This window comes from Theropithecus gelada, chromosome 13, assembly GCF_003255815.1.
Source record: "Theropithecus gelada isolate Dixy chromosome 13, Tgel_1.0, whole genome shotgun sequence".
NCBI lineage: Eukaryota > Metazoa > Chordata > Mammalia > Primates > Cercopithecidae > Theropithecus > Theropithecus gelada.
In genome coordinates this window covers 59,348,800-59,365,913 of record NC_037681.1, presented here as the reverse complement: position 1 = coordinate 59,365,913, position 17,114 = coordinate 59,348,800, and the positions used below count along the sequence as shown (strand labels likewise).

The window sequence follows — 17,114 nt, the reverse complement described above, 5'->3', positions numbered from 1 at the left end:
AGAAAAACGAAAACCATGAGTATGTTGTGTCTTTGAGGCCTAGTTAAGATGGGAGGACGTGATCAGCCTGTCAAATGCTACTTGGTAGAGTAAGATGACTGAGAAGGGACCTTTTGTTTGACAATGTGGAAGTCACTGGTGATCTTGACACAAGCAGTTCAGTGGTGTGGGCAAAAGCCTGGGCCCTCGTTTGATCAAGAGTGGCAAGAGAGGAACTGGAGAAGTTTCCTCTTTGAAGTTTTATGAAAGGGAAGCAGAAAACTGGGGCATAGCTAGAACCGTCAAGAGAGGATTTCTTTTGCTTTAAAGATGGGAGAAATAAGAACATGTTTGTATGCTGAAGGGTTTGTCCCAGTTGAAAAGAAAAATGTGATAATGAGAAGAGAAAGAAGCACAGATGGTATCTACCAACAGTCCTTTACAGTAGATCCTATTAATATCTTCAGATAGATAGGCTTACATACATGAGACGAAATCCAACACATTCAGTTTTCTTTGTAAGAAGAGCATTTACTGCTACTAATTCAGGGAATGAGGCAAGAAGGAATAAAAATCTCTGTTTTGTAGATAAGGAACAAGTTTAGATGACATTAAAGATTATGTATATACTAAGCTCTTGGAAAACAACAAATTTTAAAGTTACTTGGTTTGGGAATAAAAGTTGTGATTATTTTGAACATCTGACAGTCTCCCACGAAGATACTTTTAGCATTGCCTAAATTCATCCCTTTATGTTCTATATTTAAAACTCAGCTGTAGTGTTACACATCAATTTCTATTTTATGCCCTTAAAATATATAGGTCTCCATCAGTTTTCTCAACCTTCTTTTAACCCATATCCCTATTTGAAAAACTGTACCTCTCCCTTCCTTTCCTCCCAACCCATCCCCACCAGCTGAGACTCACTGGCCCATAGACTATAAATACCAGGCTGCTCAGATGCTGATAATGCTGCTCTCACACCTCCAAATGAACCTTCAGGATAAGAGAATCCCAGCCTTACCAAAAGCATTATTTTTCTAGGCTCAGGCAGAAAGTTATCAATGGTGATGTTTCAAGAAAAAGTTTAATCTGAAAACTAGACCTAATTTCATGATACAACTTGATGCAGAAAAATCTGTCATTTTTCTAAGTGCATGCAATTGGTTATCTGGAATATACAGTCAATTTTACCAATTTATAGAGTAATGATGTGCATATGTATATTCTTAAATCAGAATCTTACTGTGTGTGATAGTAAAGGTCACAGATAATTACGACTACAAAAATACTCACTGGGTTTCAACGAACAATTTGTTTTCTGTATCTCAAGATAATGAGTTCTTTATTCTGTTTTAAAATCCAATCTATGAATAGAATCTGAGTGCTGAAACTTACATACTATATCGTACTATTTATTGGTCTAATAGGTGGTATCTCTAAAATTTCAGTGGGAAAATGACTCGCAGGACTGCATTAAAATGCAGATTCCTTTGGGAAACTACCTATCAGGTCCTATGCTTATTACCTAGGTGACAAAATAATCTGTAAACCGAACCCCCATGACATACAATTTACCATATAACAACCCTGCACATGTACCCCGAACCTAAAAGTTTAAAAATGCAGATTCCGGGACCCCACCTCCAGATATTCTAATACAGTGGGACTGCAGTGGTGCCCAGGAATCTGCATTTTCTACAAGTGCCCTCATGGAGGTGATGTATTAGTTAAGACTTAAAGGCAGTGAGGAAATGAGACATGAGGTGCTATAGAAAACACTGCTCAAAGGGTTTCCCTGATGTTCTAGTTTCAGGTCCCAGATAAACTATTTCTTATGGGATGAAACAGCCCACTGGGGAGAACCCTAGAGTATTGGTCCACAAATCCTTGGTTCTCAAAGGCTCCAATTCTGTAGTCAGAGAAGGACAGTCCTTGCTTGGGCCTATATATACTGACCTCGCAAGACTGTAGAAAAGGCCTATTGCAACTCCTAGCCTGTACAAAATACCTACTTCATCTTTTGGTAGAGTGCTTCTTTCTGATTATCAATCCAAATACTTCTCAAAGACATCTGTGGTCCTATGTAAAGTGCACTTCTCCAGAGGGCTGGAGGTCACAGATGTAGTCATTGTCAAGTTCTTTTCCACACTGCTCCATCCATGCATTATTTAATGTAATGCAACATAACATTACAGGCCTGGTGGCCCACACCTGTAATCCCAGCCCTTTGGGAGGCTGAAGAGGGAGGATGGCTGGAGCCCAGGAGTTTGAGACCAGCCTGGGCAACATAGTGAGACCTTGTCTCTACAAAATTTTTAAATCAGCCAGGTGTGGTGGTGCACACCCATAGTCCTAGCTACTCAGGAGGCTGAGGCAGGAGGATTGCTTGAGAAGTTTGAGGCTGCAGTGAGCTATGACCTTTCTTTTTTTAATTGGAGAGATGTTTTCTAATGCTAGATGCTGTGAAAGTGGCAGTGATGCCTTTAACTGCTTCTGAAGGCAACTATATTTCCTTCGTGACTGATATTTTTTCTTAAAAAAAAAAAGGCAGGGAGGTAGAGTATTAACTGAATTCTCTGTCAAATTAAGAGTAAAAATTATTTTCTGTAGCTCTCTACTTATTAAAGCACCACCATTAATGTTGGCATCGGCTACTTATTGAGCACCTACTATGTAGTCTTCTAGAGGTGGAAAGGAATTTAAAAATATATGGCATAGTTCCTGCCCTTGAGGGGACTCGCATTCTTACTGGGAATATATGACAAACACATAAAAAGATAATAAACAAGTTACACCACAAGAAGTCACAAAAAGATGAAGAGACTTAAACTGGGTCTTAAGATTGGCAGAGACAAAGGAACTGTAGAAAGGGCAAGAAGCAAGAGTGAGGCTGGGCAAGGTGCATGGCTGACTGGGAAACGGTAAAAACCCAGTTTACTCGAGGTAAGTCAGTTCACCTAGGACTCTGAAAAATATGAGATGGTAGCCAGAAAGAAAGAGCCTACTGAAGAGAGCAAGCCTTGGATGTCAAATCAAGAAGTTTGGAATTTCACTGTAGACAAGTTAAAACAGAAGAGTTTCACATAAAGCAATATTTGGGAATACTGTGTTAGAGACATGCAGGATAGATGGGAGCAAAGAGTACTTGGAGGCAGTTAGAAAGCTACCGGAAAACTCCAGGTATCAAGTGATGGGCACTCACCTGGAGAGTAAGTAGCAGCGTTAATTATTACTAGTTTCATAAGCTAGTTTCATAAAATATAACTCAATTATTTTGGAGTTATGCTACAGATGTAGCATCAAGATTTTTCAGAGGATGCTACCAAAATAAAATTGGTGAGGTGTGTCATAGTTTTTAAACCTGTCTAGTAACTGATCAATTTTAGTGATAAACTGAAGATGAAAGGAATTTTATTGTGTTAATGTTTTATTTAATAGGTTGTGACTTCTGTAGTATTTCACTTTCCATGTCCAGTCGATTTGGCATTGTGCTTTCAAGCACTGCCATTCTGATAATAAGAGAAAAATCTAATTTCAAATGCATTCATTAACTTCAGGGAAATGAAAATCTTAGCTTAAACTTAAATACTGGCAACTCAAAAAACTTGGCAGTGATCCTTTATGTGTTCCAGACAACTACTGTTCAAAATGCAGTAGGTGAGTTCCTAATTTGTCATCAGACAAGAAGAAAACTTGTTAACACTTAGAAGTGAACCTTTGCCTATTTTATCAACAAACGCTTCAATAGAGGAACAGCTTCTGAAGACACCAGTTTGAGTACCAAGACTGTGAATGAAAAGAAACCAAATACCCCTAATTTACTATAGGGAACTGCCTGAGAATAAAGACAAATTGTTTAAACCCAATTTTTTTTCTATTATAAATCTGATGTTTGGGGCATATCAAGGATGCTGACCATCTTAGACATATCCATGTGGAAACACAGCACATTTGATCACCCCATAGCCAGGCAGGCCTCGTTGCAATTTGATTCCTCTATCTGAGCCGTTAAGAGCTTGGTTTCTTTACCAAATAGGAAAACAGTCAAGTAATGCAATCCTGAATTTTCACTTTGACCTGCTGTTTGTAGCAACTGCTGTGTGTGAGCCATTGAAGTTTGGTGCTGTTGCCACCTTCTTTTCAGGCTGCAGAAAGTCTTTTTAAGAGGATGTGGCTGAATCACTGCTTTTTTCCTAGTCCATCTGGTCATGAGTGTGTGTGACACTTAAGATCACTAGCGGATGTTGAATACCGAGTACTCAATAAACACAGACTGGACTGTTTCCATCCTCAGCTCAACCCACACAAGGGAAAATGTTTCTTTGCCTTCCTCTCTCCCCAGTTTCTACAGAAATCCTTGTTCCCTTTACTGATTTCCATAACCACAGAACAAGTTTGGAGATCAATGTGTTTTTAAGCTTTGAACCTTCTGAATCATGGTTTAGGCACAAATTCTCCATAACTCAGATTTGCAACATATAAAATACAGTTCTGTTAATTAATCCTTTGACTTAAGGGATGTTAGATATTGCCTTGGGGTTTTTGGAAGACACGAAGCAAGACAGAACTGGCCCCTAACAGTGTAATTAGTCTAAGAACACTGGATGAGTTAATAAGTTAAATGCCTAGGAAGCATAAAATTCACATCCATGTTAAATATGAACATGCTCAATATTATACTCGGGGAATGACTTCAAGGTGGAAGTTTTCATTCTTACAAACGTTTATTTTCCTCCAAATTTATTGTGTTTTTCTGTAATGATGTGAAAAGTCTTCTTTTCCCTTTTCCCCAGTGTTGAGGTTCAAAAAGCCAGATCTTAACCAGAAACTAATCTTCATCTCTTCAATGTCTTGTATGTTGATTTAGTTTCATATGTAAGTATTTATATTAGTTTTCCTCAGGGATTTATACATCGATATATATATATATATATATATTCCTACACAGATATATACAAGCTTTTTATCCTCATCTTACCACTTGACAATACAACTTTAAGTATGTTTTACACAGCTGTTCCTTGGTCAAGGTCATTTGCAAGAGCAAGTCGGTTTCTGAAGAAATCTTGTTTGGTGGGTGAAGGATCCATTGAGGGATTCTCATTAGTTTTTTCCCTGTATTCTGATCCACTGGACCTAAAATCTCAGCACACAGATAAAGTACAGGTTGATTTGGTTTTAATTGTTTTCAAATATTTTATCTATCCCAATTGTTTTGCATTTGTAAAACAGTTGCTTCCTAGAACTGGAATACTTTTTACTCCCCTGAATTTCATGACTCAGGACATGTGTATCTAAGATTTGCATTGAACATAAAGAGAATATCTTTCTAATGCTTTATGGGGACAATTGTGACAACTGTATATGTCAGTGTAAGATATTGTGTAATTACATCATAATAGGGGAACAAAAGCTCAGAAAATTCAAGAAATCCTGTTTTTGATTCAATGAAGTAACAACTCCACAAATTACCAAGGACCTTAAATTAAAATGGATGGAAATCATGGTTCTCAACCAAGGTTATCAAGGACCTTCACTGAATTTGGCATTACATTACAAACTCTTGCTTTTGTTTGTTTTCATTTGTAAATGAAAGATTTATTGAAGCCAACCACACATATATGCTACATTTGGTAGAATGCAGAAATTCATACAGTAATCAGATTGCAGAGATACTATAATCTCAACCACCACAAAAGAGACCAAAGCCAATCAATAGTCAACAACTCAAATCAGTCCATTTGAGTCCCCAGTCGAGGGTGCATTCTTCCTTTATCTTGGTTAAGCCACTTGGGTAATCCATTCCAGCTCTGCACCTTCTCCAGTTTTCTCATGTCAGAAGTCCCTGGAGGGAGGAGGCTTTCTGGAAATAACCTCTGAAAAGCTAGACTGGGGTCCTTTGCCTAGCTTAAACTCTGACCTAGAATGGGTAAAACTAGTCCAGACACTAAGAACCAATATCAAAAAACCTCATGCAGGGTGTATGAAAGTGATGTTAGACATGAAGTTGCTTGTCCAAAGCTCCTATACAACTGACCAAGTTCTCCATATGCTGAGGCTGTCAGGGATGCTTCTACTATCCACCAAAGAAGGATCCATGGCCTGCGAGTCCTTGCACTATCATTGGTTTGCTACTGTTGAGTCCTCACTCTTGTTATTAGATAAGTTAATCATGACTCTCATTTACTGAATTAATGGGCAGAATTCAAACATCTCTTTACATTATTCAAGGAAAGAAGCTGGATCCACAAAGACTAAAAACCCTAACATCTGAAAACCTGATGACTGACTAGATATTTTCACTTTGTCCCCTGATATTCAATATCACAGATGAAGCCATAGCCGCCCACCATGCTTTCTATTTCTGGTTGGTAAGGAACACCTTTCCACTATATCCCAGTGCAGAGAGGAAAAACTATTCTGTCTCAACTCCAGTACATCTGGGTACTCATCAAGCAAGATATCTGGGTGGGATGAGGTTCTCTTCCTTTTCAGGAACGCCTCTGAGTTCTCCCTTGAAAGAGCCTCCACATGGCCCACCCTAAAACTCCAGGCCTTCTCTCATCTTTCACAGATCCCCCTACCTCCAGTTCAAATCATCCCTGATTAGTGCAGTTGTGCCCCAAATTTAGGAAGATATATTTTTGACCATCTCATTCTTTCTCTATGTCTTCCATTATTCAGAAGGCTAGGAATGCCTATGTTTCAGGGGCAGGAAGTTGGGGGCAGGATTTGAATTGGGCTGCTATTTCTTCTTGTTCCCCCACAGGACAGTTACTCATCAGAAAGTCATTAGTCAAAACTTGAAATCTTTGCCTCGTATTTCCCCTCTTAGCTACATCTGGTCTATCCAAAACCCAACATGTCACACTTTGATGGTTCCAACATGCAACTGTTTAGTGTTTACCTGAAAATAGGAAAGCTTTGATGTCACCACCAGCCCCAAGGACCACAGAAATCTTCACCAGTTGCGTTCCCATTTCTGAAACAAATGCCAAAATCGCCCTGTCTAGTTTTCAAAGTCCACAAACTCAGCTTAAATTTTTTTAACTGCTCTTCTCACAAATTGTACCTTCCCTATGTCTCCAGTATCTAAATTTCTCTGCATTTCTTGATATTAATTAAACTAACAGCTAAATTGCTCATCCTTTTCGAAATCCAGCATTCTACTATAGCCATGACTAAAAGCTCATTTTCATCCTTGTAAAAATCATTTTATAACTGACCTCTTTATAATGCTTACATGTATATGGCCACCTGAACTCTTCCAAAGGTGTGGCCATTAGGCTCTTAAGTAGTGCATAGCTAAATTACTAGGAAATAACCTGCAGGATCAAGGAGAAAAGGCCAGCAGATTTGCTTTTATTCCCTTTCTCTATAAAACAGAAATGGCTTTTGAGCTCCTGGAGCCCTGTGGCTGATTGCAGGGCATATCTGAGCAGACATTATAGGGACAGGCACACTCGCTGGGGAAGGGTACAATGGCTGCCAGGACACACTGACACATAACCATCCAAGTATTTGATGGAAAGAGGAAAAGACAACAGACCTGTTGCTAACTTTTCCTTTCATTCAAGTGACAAAGAAAATAGCACATTGAGTAGGTCATACTAAGTCTAGATTTGCTATAAATAAACCTTGAAAGCTTGTTTTGAGCTGGGGATGGGGGTAGTTGAATCCAGTGCTGCAAAAACCTCTGACTTAAGAAGGCTTGGTTCTCTGATTGGAAAAACTATCCTCCGTGAAAGCTTTAGGAGACATGCATCTGTCTCAAGAAATAAAGGGGCAAGGAAACACCCATCCTGTCGGCCAGTCAGTCAGCCCTGGTAATCAAAGCAACAGCCCTGTGCGACTCCACCTTTACTTCCACTCAGACAACACTTCAGATTTTAAATACAAAGGACAGCACCAGTATCGTGGAGGCAATCTGATTGATGGAGGAGGGACTGATATATGAGAAAGGACAAGAGGACTAAATGAATCCACCGGCCCTTTACCTAAGGAGAATCCCAAACAGCTGCAAGAGGACTGACAGCAATTAACCAACATGAGTTTGGAGAGCCCAAAGCAAATGAGCATTCATTTAATAAATATTTGTTGAGTGCCTACTATGTGCTACATACTATATCTTGTATTAATAGTTAGGTTACCCTTAAATTGATCTGTAAGCTCCTAATGGGCAGAAACTATTTCTCTTACATCTTTTGTGCTGGACAGAACCTAGTATATTGAAGACCCTTAACTGAATGGTTGATTTCGAATGGCTTATGAGAAACATTTGTAATTAAGGTTAAGTAATCTAAAATGTTTACCCCTTCAACTATCCCCTTTAATGTTAAAGTTATATAGGAAATGAAATGGAAAAGGAGAGAGAACTCCAAAGTGGGTAAGAGTGGGAGAGGGACTTGAAATGAGCTTTTAAGGAGACAGAGAATAGGCGAGATAAAGTTATCAATGGATTCTTTAGCAGCCCTGCTTTCTATTACATGGTCTGTTCAACAGCTGAGGCTGGGCATGTACAAAAACTGCTGGGAAGACACCAAAAGAAGAGGATTCACTGAGATAAAATGATTACATACGGGGCCCTGTAGAAGTACTCCCTCTGTGTGTGATTGAGAAAATAGACAGTGATGGGATTGATGGAGGGTGATGACAAGAAGGGAGACACTCTGATGCATGTAAATTTTACAGTGCTAAAGAGGAAGAGAATGAGCGAGGAAGTAGAATTAATCATTTGGAAGCCATATTCCTTATCTTCCACTATCCCGAAATTTGAGGATAGAAAGAGACAGAGTACCATCTACATTCCCTACACCTAAGCTATCTCACGTGATCCTCTTCCCCACTGTCACATCTGCCATCAAGAATACACGTTAACGTAAGTGTTGCAAGATGCATCTATTGAGATGAAGTATCATTTGCCTCAGACTTCACAATAATCTAGGCTTAAGTCTTTGACAGCCTCTGTATAGATCCTTCTAGAATGGGACAGTTTGCCTTCCATCCTGTTCAAAGGCAGGGGAATAAGTATCAGTCTAGCTAACATCAGCCTACCACAGTCAAGTCTGTTCCCTCTAAGAATCCTCATTTAAAATGTTTAAAATCACTTAACATTTCCAAACTTTGAGATATGTAGCCTTTATTCTGATCAATTCTGGGTACCTTTCAGGGACATGTGACCTTGTATCTGCCCAGGACAAATGTGCCTGAGATGGAAACAATCAGAAGGTCATTCTTTTCCCCAAATATTGTGGGTATTTTTCAGGATTTTTTTAATGATGTCAACTTGACTCTCCCTTTTGAATCCTTGTGGGTATGAGCCTTCGGCCCTCCCAGCCTCAGAGGGAAGAGAACCCTTTCTCAGGTTTTCTGTTGCATCTGGCTCCATGCCTAGCTTCATCCCGAAGCAGCATTCTGGGTGTGTGGGGCCACCAGCCAAACAAGCCCCTATGGAACAAAAAGTGTGTCAGTGTAGACAGGAATGAGCCTCCAGAGGGCTGTGGGGGAGGAAGGCAGCGAGCCCCAGACACGACACAAGTGGCTTTGCTGGCACTGCCCATTTGGACCTCTGAGACCAGGCTCTACAATGGCTCCAGTACTCAGGATTGGCCACTTCTTAAAGTCCCAGGGCTTGCTGCCAGCCTGACCTCCCGACATGCAGGAGGAAAATGGGCTGAATGTCTCTTCTGGTTCCTTCCTATAACTGTCCACAGGCCTGACTTCAGAGTGCAAGTTCCTGTGTAACGGCTGGGACTATGTCGCTCATCATTCCTATACAAGTGTCTTGCATAGTGCATGCATATAAGATCGAATGCTTAATTGATGAGAAGAATGGTGTGTTCTCATCTGAGTTAAAAGCCACTGCCCTTCCTGTGCTACACTGGGGCCTCCCTGACCTTCCTCTCTACCTTATAATGGAGCAAATTTTCCATGGTCCTCATATGAAAACACTCAGAAAACGCTACTTAAGCTGCCTCTTCAACCCATGCAAAGTCTCTGAAGTGCCCACTGCAGCACCCTAAGCACCTGATGGTACTGACTGCCCTAGGCCAGATCTAAAAAGCCAGGAAAGCCTGCCAGACTGACAGTCATCTGTGTGGCTCCACCTTTACTTCCACTCAGACAACACTTCGGATTTTAAATACAAAGGACAGCACCAGTATTGGTGGCGGCAACGTGATTGATGCAGGAGGGACTGATCTATGAGAAAGGACAAGAGGACTAAGGGAATCTACTGGCTCTTTATCTAAGGAGAATCCCGAACAGCCACAAGAAGACTGACAGCAATTAATCAACATGAACTTGGAGAGCCCATAGCAAGTCCTCTACATTATACCAAGGTCGGTGGGGAGCTACAGAAAGCTAAAGCCTGGTCTTCTACATGCTAGGGCTTTAAAATTATAGGTCCGAAGGCTTCATTAATTTCTTGTTTCAGGTGATAAAAAGATGTGATTACTCAGATCAAGCTACAACAAGGTCAAACTACAGATAAAGCAAATATCCACACTAGAAAGGACTCTGGTGATTTCTTCAACAATCTCCCACTAGATGCAGGGACCACTTTCATAGCATCCCTGACCAGAAGCATCTCATGAATCCATTCCCTCAGGCCGTAGCCAGCTCCAGTTCCATGTAGCTGCATTTTTAAGAAATTCTTCCCCTTAGCCACTGCTCCCAGTTCTGCCCTCTGAGTCCAGAGAGGACAAATCCACTCCCTCTGCCTCATGTCACTGGTAAAACATTTTCTTACATCTCTCTGATAAATAGGAATTTGGTGAATCTATTGCTCATTGCTTTCCAACGGACAGCACCCAGTCATTATAAATGACAGTGGGCAAAAAATGGCTGTTTTGGGAATACTCTGGTTAAAAAAAAAAAAAAAAAAAAAAAAAAAGCTAGGCTCAAGCTGTGCCCTTAGGATTGTGCAGTCCTTAGAAGGATTCAGGAGTCTGGCCGGCCATGGTGGCTCACGCCTATAATCCCAACACTTTGGGAGGCCAAGGCAGGTGGATCACTTGAGGTCAGGAGTTCAAGACCATCCTGGCCAACATGGTGAAACCCCATCTCTACAAAAAAAAAAAAAAAAAAATAGCCAGGGGGTGGTGGCAGGCACCTGTAATCCCAGCTACTTGGGAGGCAGGGGCAGGAGAATAGCCTGAACCCGGGAGGTGGAGGCTGCAGTGAGCCGAGATTGCGCCATTGCACTCCAGCCTAGGCAGCAGAGCCAGACTCCATCTCAAGAAAGATTCAGGAGTCTAAATCCCAAGGGTGGGATGGAGAAGTGTCTGTTTCCAGGTTCTCCCACCCCTGTCAATTTGACAGATGTTGGCACTGGGTCAAGAAAGATGTAAGTCTATGATCCTAGAAAGAGGAATACAATTCTCAATTCTTCAAACCCTGAATAAGGTGGGTTGAGGATCCTGCAACAGCATGCAAGCATGCACTGGGTTCCTTAGCAAAACTGAGAGAGAATGCAGGGCTATGGCCAAGTGCAGAGCTGTTGCTCTTCCTTCCTAGTGCCCCTTCTCCAGTAACAAGAGGCAGAGACCAACAGTCAGAGGCCCACCAATCTCAGTACCACCCTCCCCACAGGAGGATAATTACAATGAGACAAACCAGCAAAAACAAAGTCCTCACTCCAGGGCTGCCCCCAATTCCTCCATCAGGACCATGGTCTAAATCAGCCAGTGACCTCGACCTTCAAGGAAAAGGTGATTTCCCTGTGCTTCCTCACTTATCGGCAACTCTCCAAAGGCAGCAATAATGCCTCTGTTTAACTTTTCCATCTACTAAAATATGAACACTTGTTATTCAAAACTGACTGCAAGAACATCCTCCACCAAGAGTAACTAAGCAGCAGGAGAAATCTAAGGGAGAGAGAGGTAGGCTGAGCCAGTGGAGATTGAAACAGCAGTCTCTCAGGCAGGCAGTGGCTGGACTGGTAAATCCCTCTACGGTCAAATGCTAATGCTCACCTCTCTCTTCCTTATATTTTATGCTGGGGCGTGGCCACTGCCTCCTAGACTGTAAGACAGTGCTGACCAAAATGTCTGGTGGATGATGTTTAAACAACAACGACCTAGAATCTCAGAAGGCCCACAGGAGGAAAATGCCTTGTTTTTGCCTCCTATGGAATAGAGAAACTCCATTAAAGTGATTTCTAACTAGGGCCAAGCCAAATCCACTCATTCAGGGAAAGCACTAACAGAAGTCCCAATAAACATGAATTAGCACCCAGGATGACAACAGGCCCCCAAATGCAGACGTACTGAGATCCCTTAGACAACTTTCCACAGATGGGGAGATGTGATGGAGCACCCAGGACACCCAACCCCAATAGCGGATCCCACTCCTCCCAGTCTAAAGGGGCTTTGATTGTCACCAGCTCATTTCTCAAGGGAACCACCTCTGCCCACTCCTCTTGGGACATATGACTTTGGGAACAAGGAAGAAGGGACAGAAGACAGAAGAGGCAGGGCAGACAGCTGAGTTTGCTTCTACTCTGGGAGATTACAATGGGAAACATCTTCACCCCGCCAGAATTGTGGCTACTGGCTGCAGGCACTGCACTCGAAGCAGTTGTGTGAGACCAGGGTACCTGATACTTATTATTGTTAAAACCTCAAGATTGAGCCCAAAGGGAAATGAGTTACAAGGCTGTCTTGTCTAAGGGCTACTCACTTCTTTTTAAAGAGCTTGCGGAAGGAGCTGCGAAAGCCCCCTTTCTGGTCTTGCCTGGGATTTTGATCGCTGAAAGACGTTTGTTCACTTTCTCTTTCTTCTTTGGGACAGAATCTGGTAGTATCTTCTAAATGCATCTCCTGGAAACAAAAAAGAGGGATTTTTTTCTTTACTCCTTTCCAACGTTATTATGGATCCTGACTATGGGACAATTTTGTGGTGGTGTGACTTTCCTCTCCCATGCCAAAGATTACCAGTGGGCACCCAATCCCAACTAAAGCAAACCTAGGCTAATGAAGAAACCAGTAGGTGAAAAGAGGATAATTTCCTGCCGAGTGTAGTATTTTCTATGTATCAAGGCAAATAGTCTAGTGTAATATATAACAATAATTAAAGATAAGGAAATAAAATTAGCTAATGTTTAAAAAGAAGACTGCAAGAACATCCTCCACGAGTGAATAAATTCTTATTTTGACACCAACCCTGTCGTGCTAGAAAACCCTCACATCTCCAGGTGTTTCTCTTTCTACAAAATAAGGATGCTCCTTACTTGTAATGCTAGTTTTAAACTCATATTCCTAACTCTCCATTTTAAGCATAAACAAGGGAAGGCATTTTTGAGAAGTCAGACCTGTTTAGAAGAAAATGTCAACTAATACTTTCAACCTGAAAATGTGCCTGTAATACAGTTTTTACAATTCTTAACCTATGCTATTTGGAGTATAAAGTAAAATAAGTTAAAAATAAGGCTGCATCTTTTGTGACCTCTCTAGTTTTTTAAGTGTGAGATGTGCTAAACAGAAGTGCATGTATATTTATATGCATACAAGCCAGATATGCACTTATATATGTTTATATTCCATATGAACAAAGTATTCACCTTGAGGTGACTATAATTTAAAAGCAACTTTAAAAACAGCTGCTGAATTTTGAATAACCTTTAGAGAACCCCAAGTAGTCAAAGCAAAAACCACACCAATGATGCCCTAGAAGTCTCATGAATTAGATGGGTGACTGCTTGCTGACAGAGAAGCAAAGTGTGAGGATGGATTTTTTTTTCCCCCCAGAAAACATATGGGTCTGACTTTGAGAACTGGGGGTTGCAGATATAGAAATTCTCTGAGATTCTACTAAGATTCATAACTAGACCATGGAGATAGACATGCAGTGTTTCTTAAAGTGTGGTCCCGCCACTACAGGATCAGGTTGGGCCTTTATTTAAAAGGTAGCTTTTTGCGCCCCATCCCAGACTTTCTGAATCAGAATCTCTGCAGTGAGGCCTAGGTAATCCTTACGCACACTTAGATTTGAAAACGAATGATTTAAGGGAGGGGTCCCCAACTCCCAGTACTGGTCTGTGACCTGTGAGGAACTGGGCCGCACAGCAGAAGGTGAGCAGTGGGGTGGGTGAGCAAGCAAAGCTTCATCTCTATTTATAGCCGTTCCCCATTGCCTGCATTACTTCATGAGCTCCACCTTCTGTCAGATCGGCAGTGGCATTAGATTTTCACAGGTGCACAAACCCTACTGTGAAATGCACATAAAAGGGATTTGGGTGCCCACTCCTTGTGGGAATCTAATGCCTGATGATCTGAGGTGGAGCTGAGACAGTGATGCTAATGCTGGGGAGTGGCTGAAAATACAGATTAACATTAGCAGAGAGGTTTGACCGCACAGAGACCATAATTAATCAATTGCTTGCCGACTCATATCAAAACCCTATCAGTAAGTGGCAAGTGACAATTAAGCTGCATCTGGTGGCAGGCTTTATAGTGGCAAGTGAGTTGATGAATTTCAATGGTACAGCTGCATCTGGTGGCCTTAAAAGTAGGTTTGAGACAATTTCAAATCTCCATACGTTCTGGATTAAAGTCAAGGCAGAATATCATGAGATTGCCACAAAGCACTGAAAAGCCTGCTTCCATTTTCAGCATCCGATCTTTGTGAAGCAGGGTTTTCTGCAGTCACAGCAACCAAAATGAGATTACAGAGTAAACTGGACATAAGTGACACACTTTGGGTGTCACTCTCACCCATCACCCCCAGATAGGACCGTCTAGTTGCTGGAAAACAAGCTCAGGGCTCCCACTGATCCTAGATTATGGTGAGTTGTATAATTATTTCATTATATATTACAATGTAATAATAATAGAAATAAAGTACCCAATAAATGTAATGCACTTGAATCATCCCGAAACCACCTCCCCCTCCACAGCCTGTGGAAAAACTGCCTTTCCCAAAACTGGTCCCTGGTACCAAAAAGGTCGGGGACCACTGACTTAAGGCATGCTTCTGCCCACCTACACTTAATGTTTATATCAATCACCTGGGAATGATCCTAAATTCTGATTCAGTAGGTCTGGGGTGCAAATTCTGCATTTATAACAAGTTCCCAGGCAATGCATTTGCTACTGCCCCCAAGGACCATATTTTGAGAAATGCGCTTTTAGAGACTATTTAGTGACTAAATCTAGTAATGGTTTAAGGAAAATCTTTCTATGGAACCATGATCTCAATAGCATTTCATACTTTATAAAGCCTACTCAAAAACTGTATCTTCTTTGGCCTGATCCTCCCAACAACCCTGTGAGACAGGTTGTCTTATTTTGAGATAACTGGAGGCACAGAGAAGCCAAGTGATTTGTCCAAAAGCACCCAGCTACTGGGCAGCAGAGCCAGGACTAGAGCCTAGATCTCCTCACAGTCATGTGTTCTCACTAGAGCATACCATCTTCTTTCTTGACTCTAAAAGAGACAGAACACTAAAGACTAGGCCTCAGCTGGCTCTGCTGGGCTGGGTGAAAGATATACAAAGGGATGAAACACTAGGGGTTTTGCACATCTCAAAAGCAAAGAGTTGATACCTTTAAGGATAGAGTTTTTGAGGGATTTATCTTTTGCAACTAAAACCCCATCCCACCACCACCTCCAACACACACAAACATGCACATATATACTTAGACATGCAGACATGCACATACATGCTCATGCACATATGTATGCCCACGTGGTCTCTGCCCACCTGCACTCTGCATGCAACCTCTCTCTAGGACTCCTAACAACCAGGCCATTTTAAGTTTTTAGATAGAAAAATCGTGTCCAGAAACAGAAATTAGTAACGGGAACTTTGCATGCTTGAAAATGTTAATGCTATTGCTAGAGAAAATGCCTCTCTTAACTGACTTCCATCTGACATTTCCTTGGTATCTCATTTTGAACTGACTTGGCGCATGCCTGACACTGTTAGGAGATGAAACTTGCTGTCCAGTATGTGCAATTAACAGTTCCTGACACACTGTTTATTGTTATTTGGTATGTCTGGTAAACAGCCACAAATATATTACTCATTGTTTGCTTCTCAGATATATTGTTATTTCTGATTAATGGTTTTTGCCTTGCAATTGTTGAACCCCAAATTTTTCACAAGTCAACTACAAAAGGACATTGCTATCACATATGAAATAAAAGTTCTTTACAGTACAGACTATACTAGTTAGAAGGTTTTGTATGTAAACCTCTGCTCATCCTAAGTCACACTGAATTGGCACTATAATTTCCATTTACTTCCCCTTTCAATAAACTTCTAAACTCTGACACATGCCTAAGATTGATTTCTCCAAAAAGTTCTGCCTAATCAAATTTTACGAAGCTTGGAGTTGAAAATCAGAGCTACAGGAAAATCTGAGAACCCCAGGGAACCTCAGCAGCTTTGGCTGAGCACACTACCACGTTTTTGTCCTCTGCAGGGACCAGACACAGACTTTGCTGGAGTGCAGGTGGGCAGCAAGCTCCAAGGCTCTTCATGATCCCGCCCCTTCTGTTCCTCTGGCCTAATTTCCACCACTCTGACCTGGCACAGTATGCCAGAGAAAAGGCATCACCCAGATTTTCTCATGCTTCCCTACCTCACTCTTCCCCTAGCCAACTTCTAGGCAGCTTTTACAATCTAATTCAGACATTCAACTTATCTAGGAGGCCTTCTCTGACCACCATGACCCCAAAGGTTTTAAATATCCCTCCCATGTGCTCCCACAGTTTATCACATAATCCTGTGTTCCTGTGTCTCCTTCCTGTACTAAGCCAGGGGCCCCGGAGGATAGAGACTGGTTTATTTCTGAATGTTCAGTAATTAGCACAGAGCCTGGTACAAGACAAGCACTCAGTGTTTGCTGAAAAATGAATGAATGAAAAAAGTCAGTGATGATCACTGTTTCCATTCGAAAATGAGAATAGTTGGACCGGAAGGGTGGTCGCACAGGTCAGAGCTATCATGTTACTTATGCTCTGCTTAATCAGATCAGAGCAATTATTTGCTCAGAAACTATTAGCACTTCCTGGATAAGTATTTAAAGACCTCTTTAAATGCCCTCCAGGCTTGCAGACACCACAATTAGATATCAAAATACCAAACACCGGTAGACCTGCAGACACAGATGTTGGCCATCAAAATA

General features: G+C 41.4%; 1 protein-coding gene across 1 annotated transcript in view; it reads right to left on the bottom strand.

Moving 5' to 3' along the window:
* Positions 1-3,399: 3,399 nt before the first annotated feature.
* Positions 3,400-17,114, bottom strand: part of ARHGEF33 (Rho guanine nucleotide exchange factor 33) — an 85,689-nt gene continuing 71,974 nt past the window's right edge. Inside the window, exons 17-18 of the mRNA XM_025355033.1 lie at positions 12,664-12,803; positions 3,400-5,118 (exon numbers count right to left, since the gene is read on the bottom strand). Of these exons, the coding sequence (XP_025210818.1) occupies positions 4,989-5,118; positions 12,664-12,803 (270 nt within the window). The 3' untranslated portion in view covers positions 3,400-4,988. The remainder of the gene's footprint in view (positions 5,119-12,663; positions 12,804-17,114) is intronic.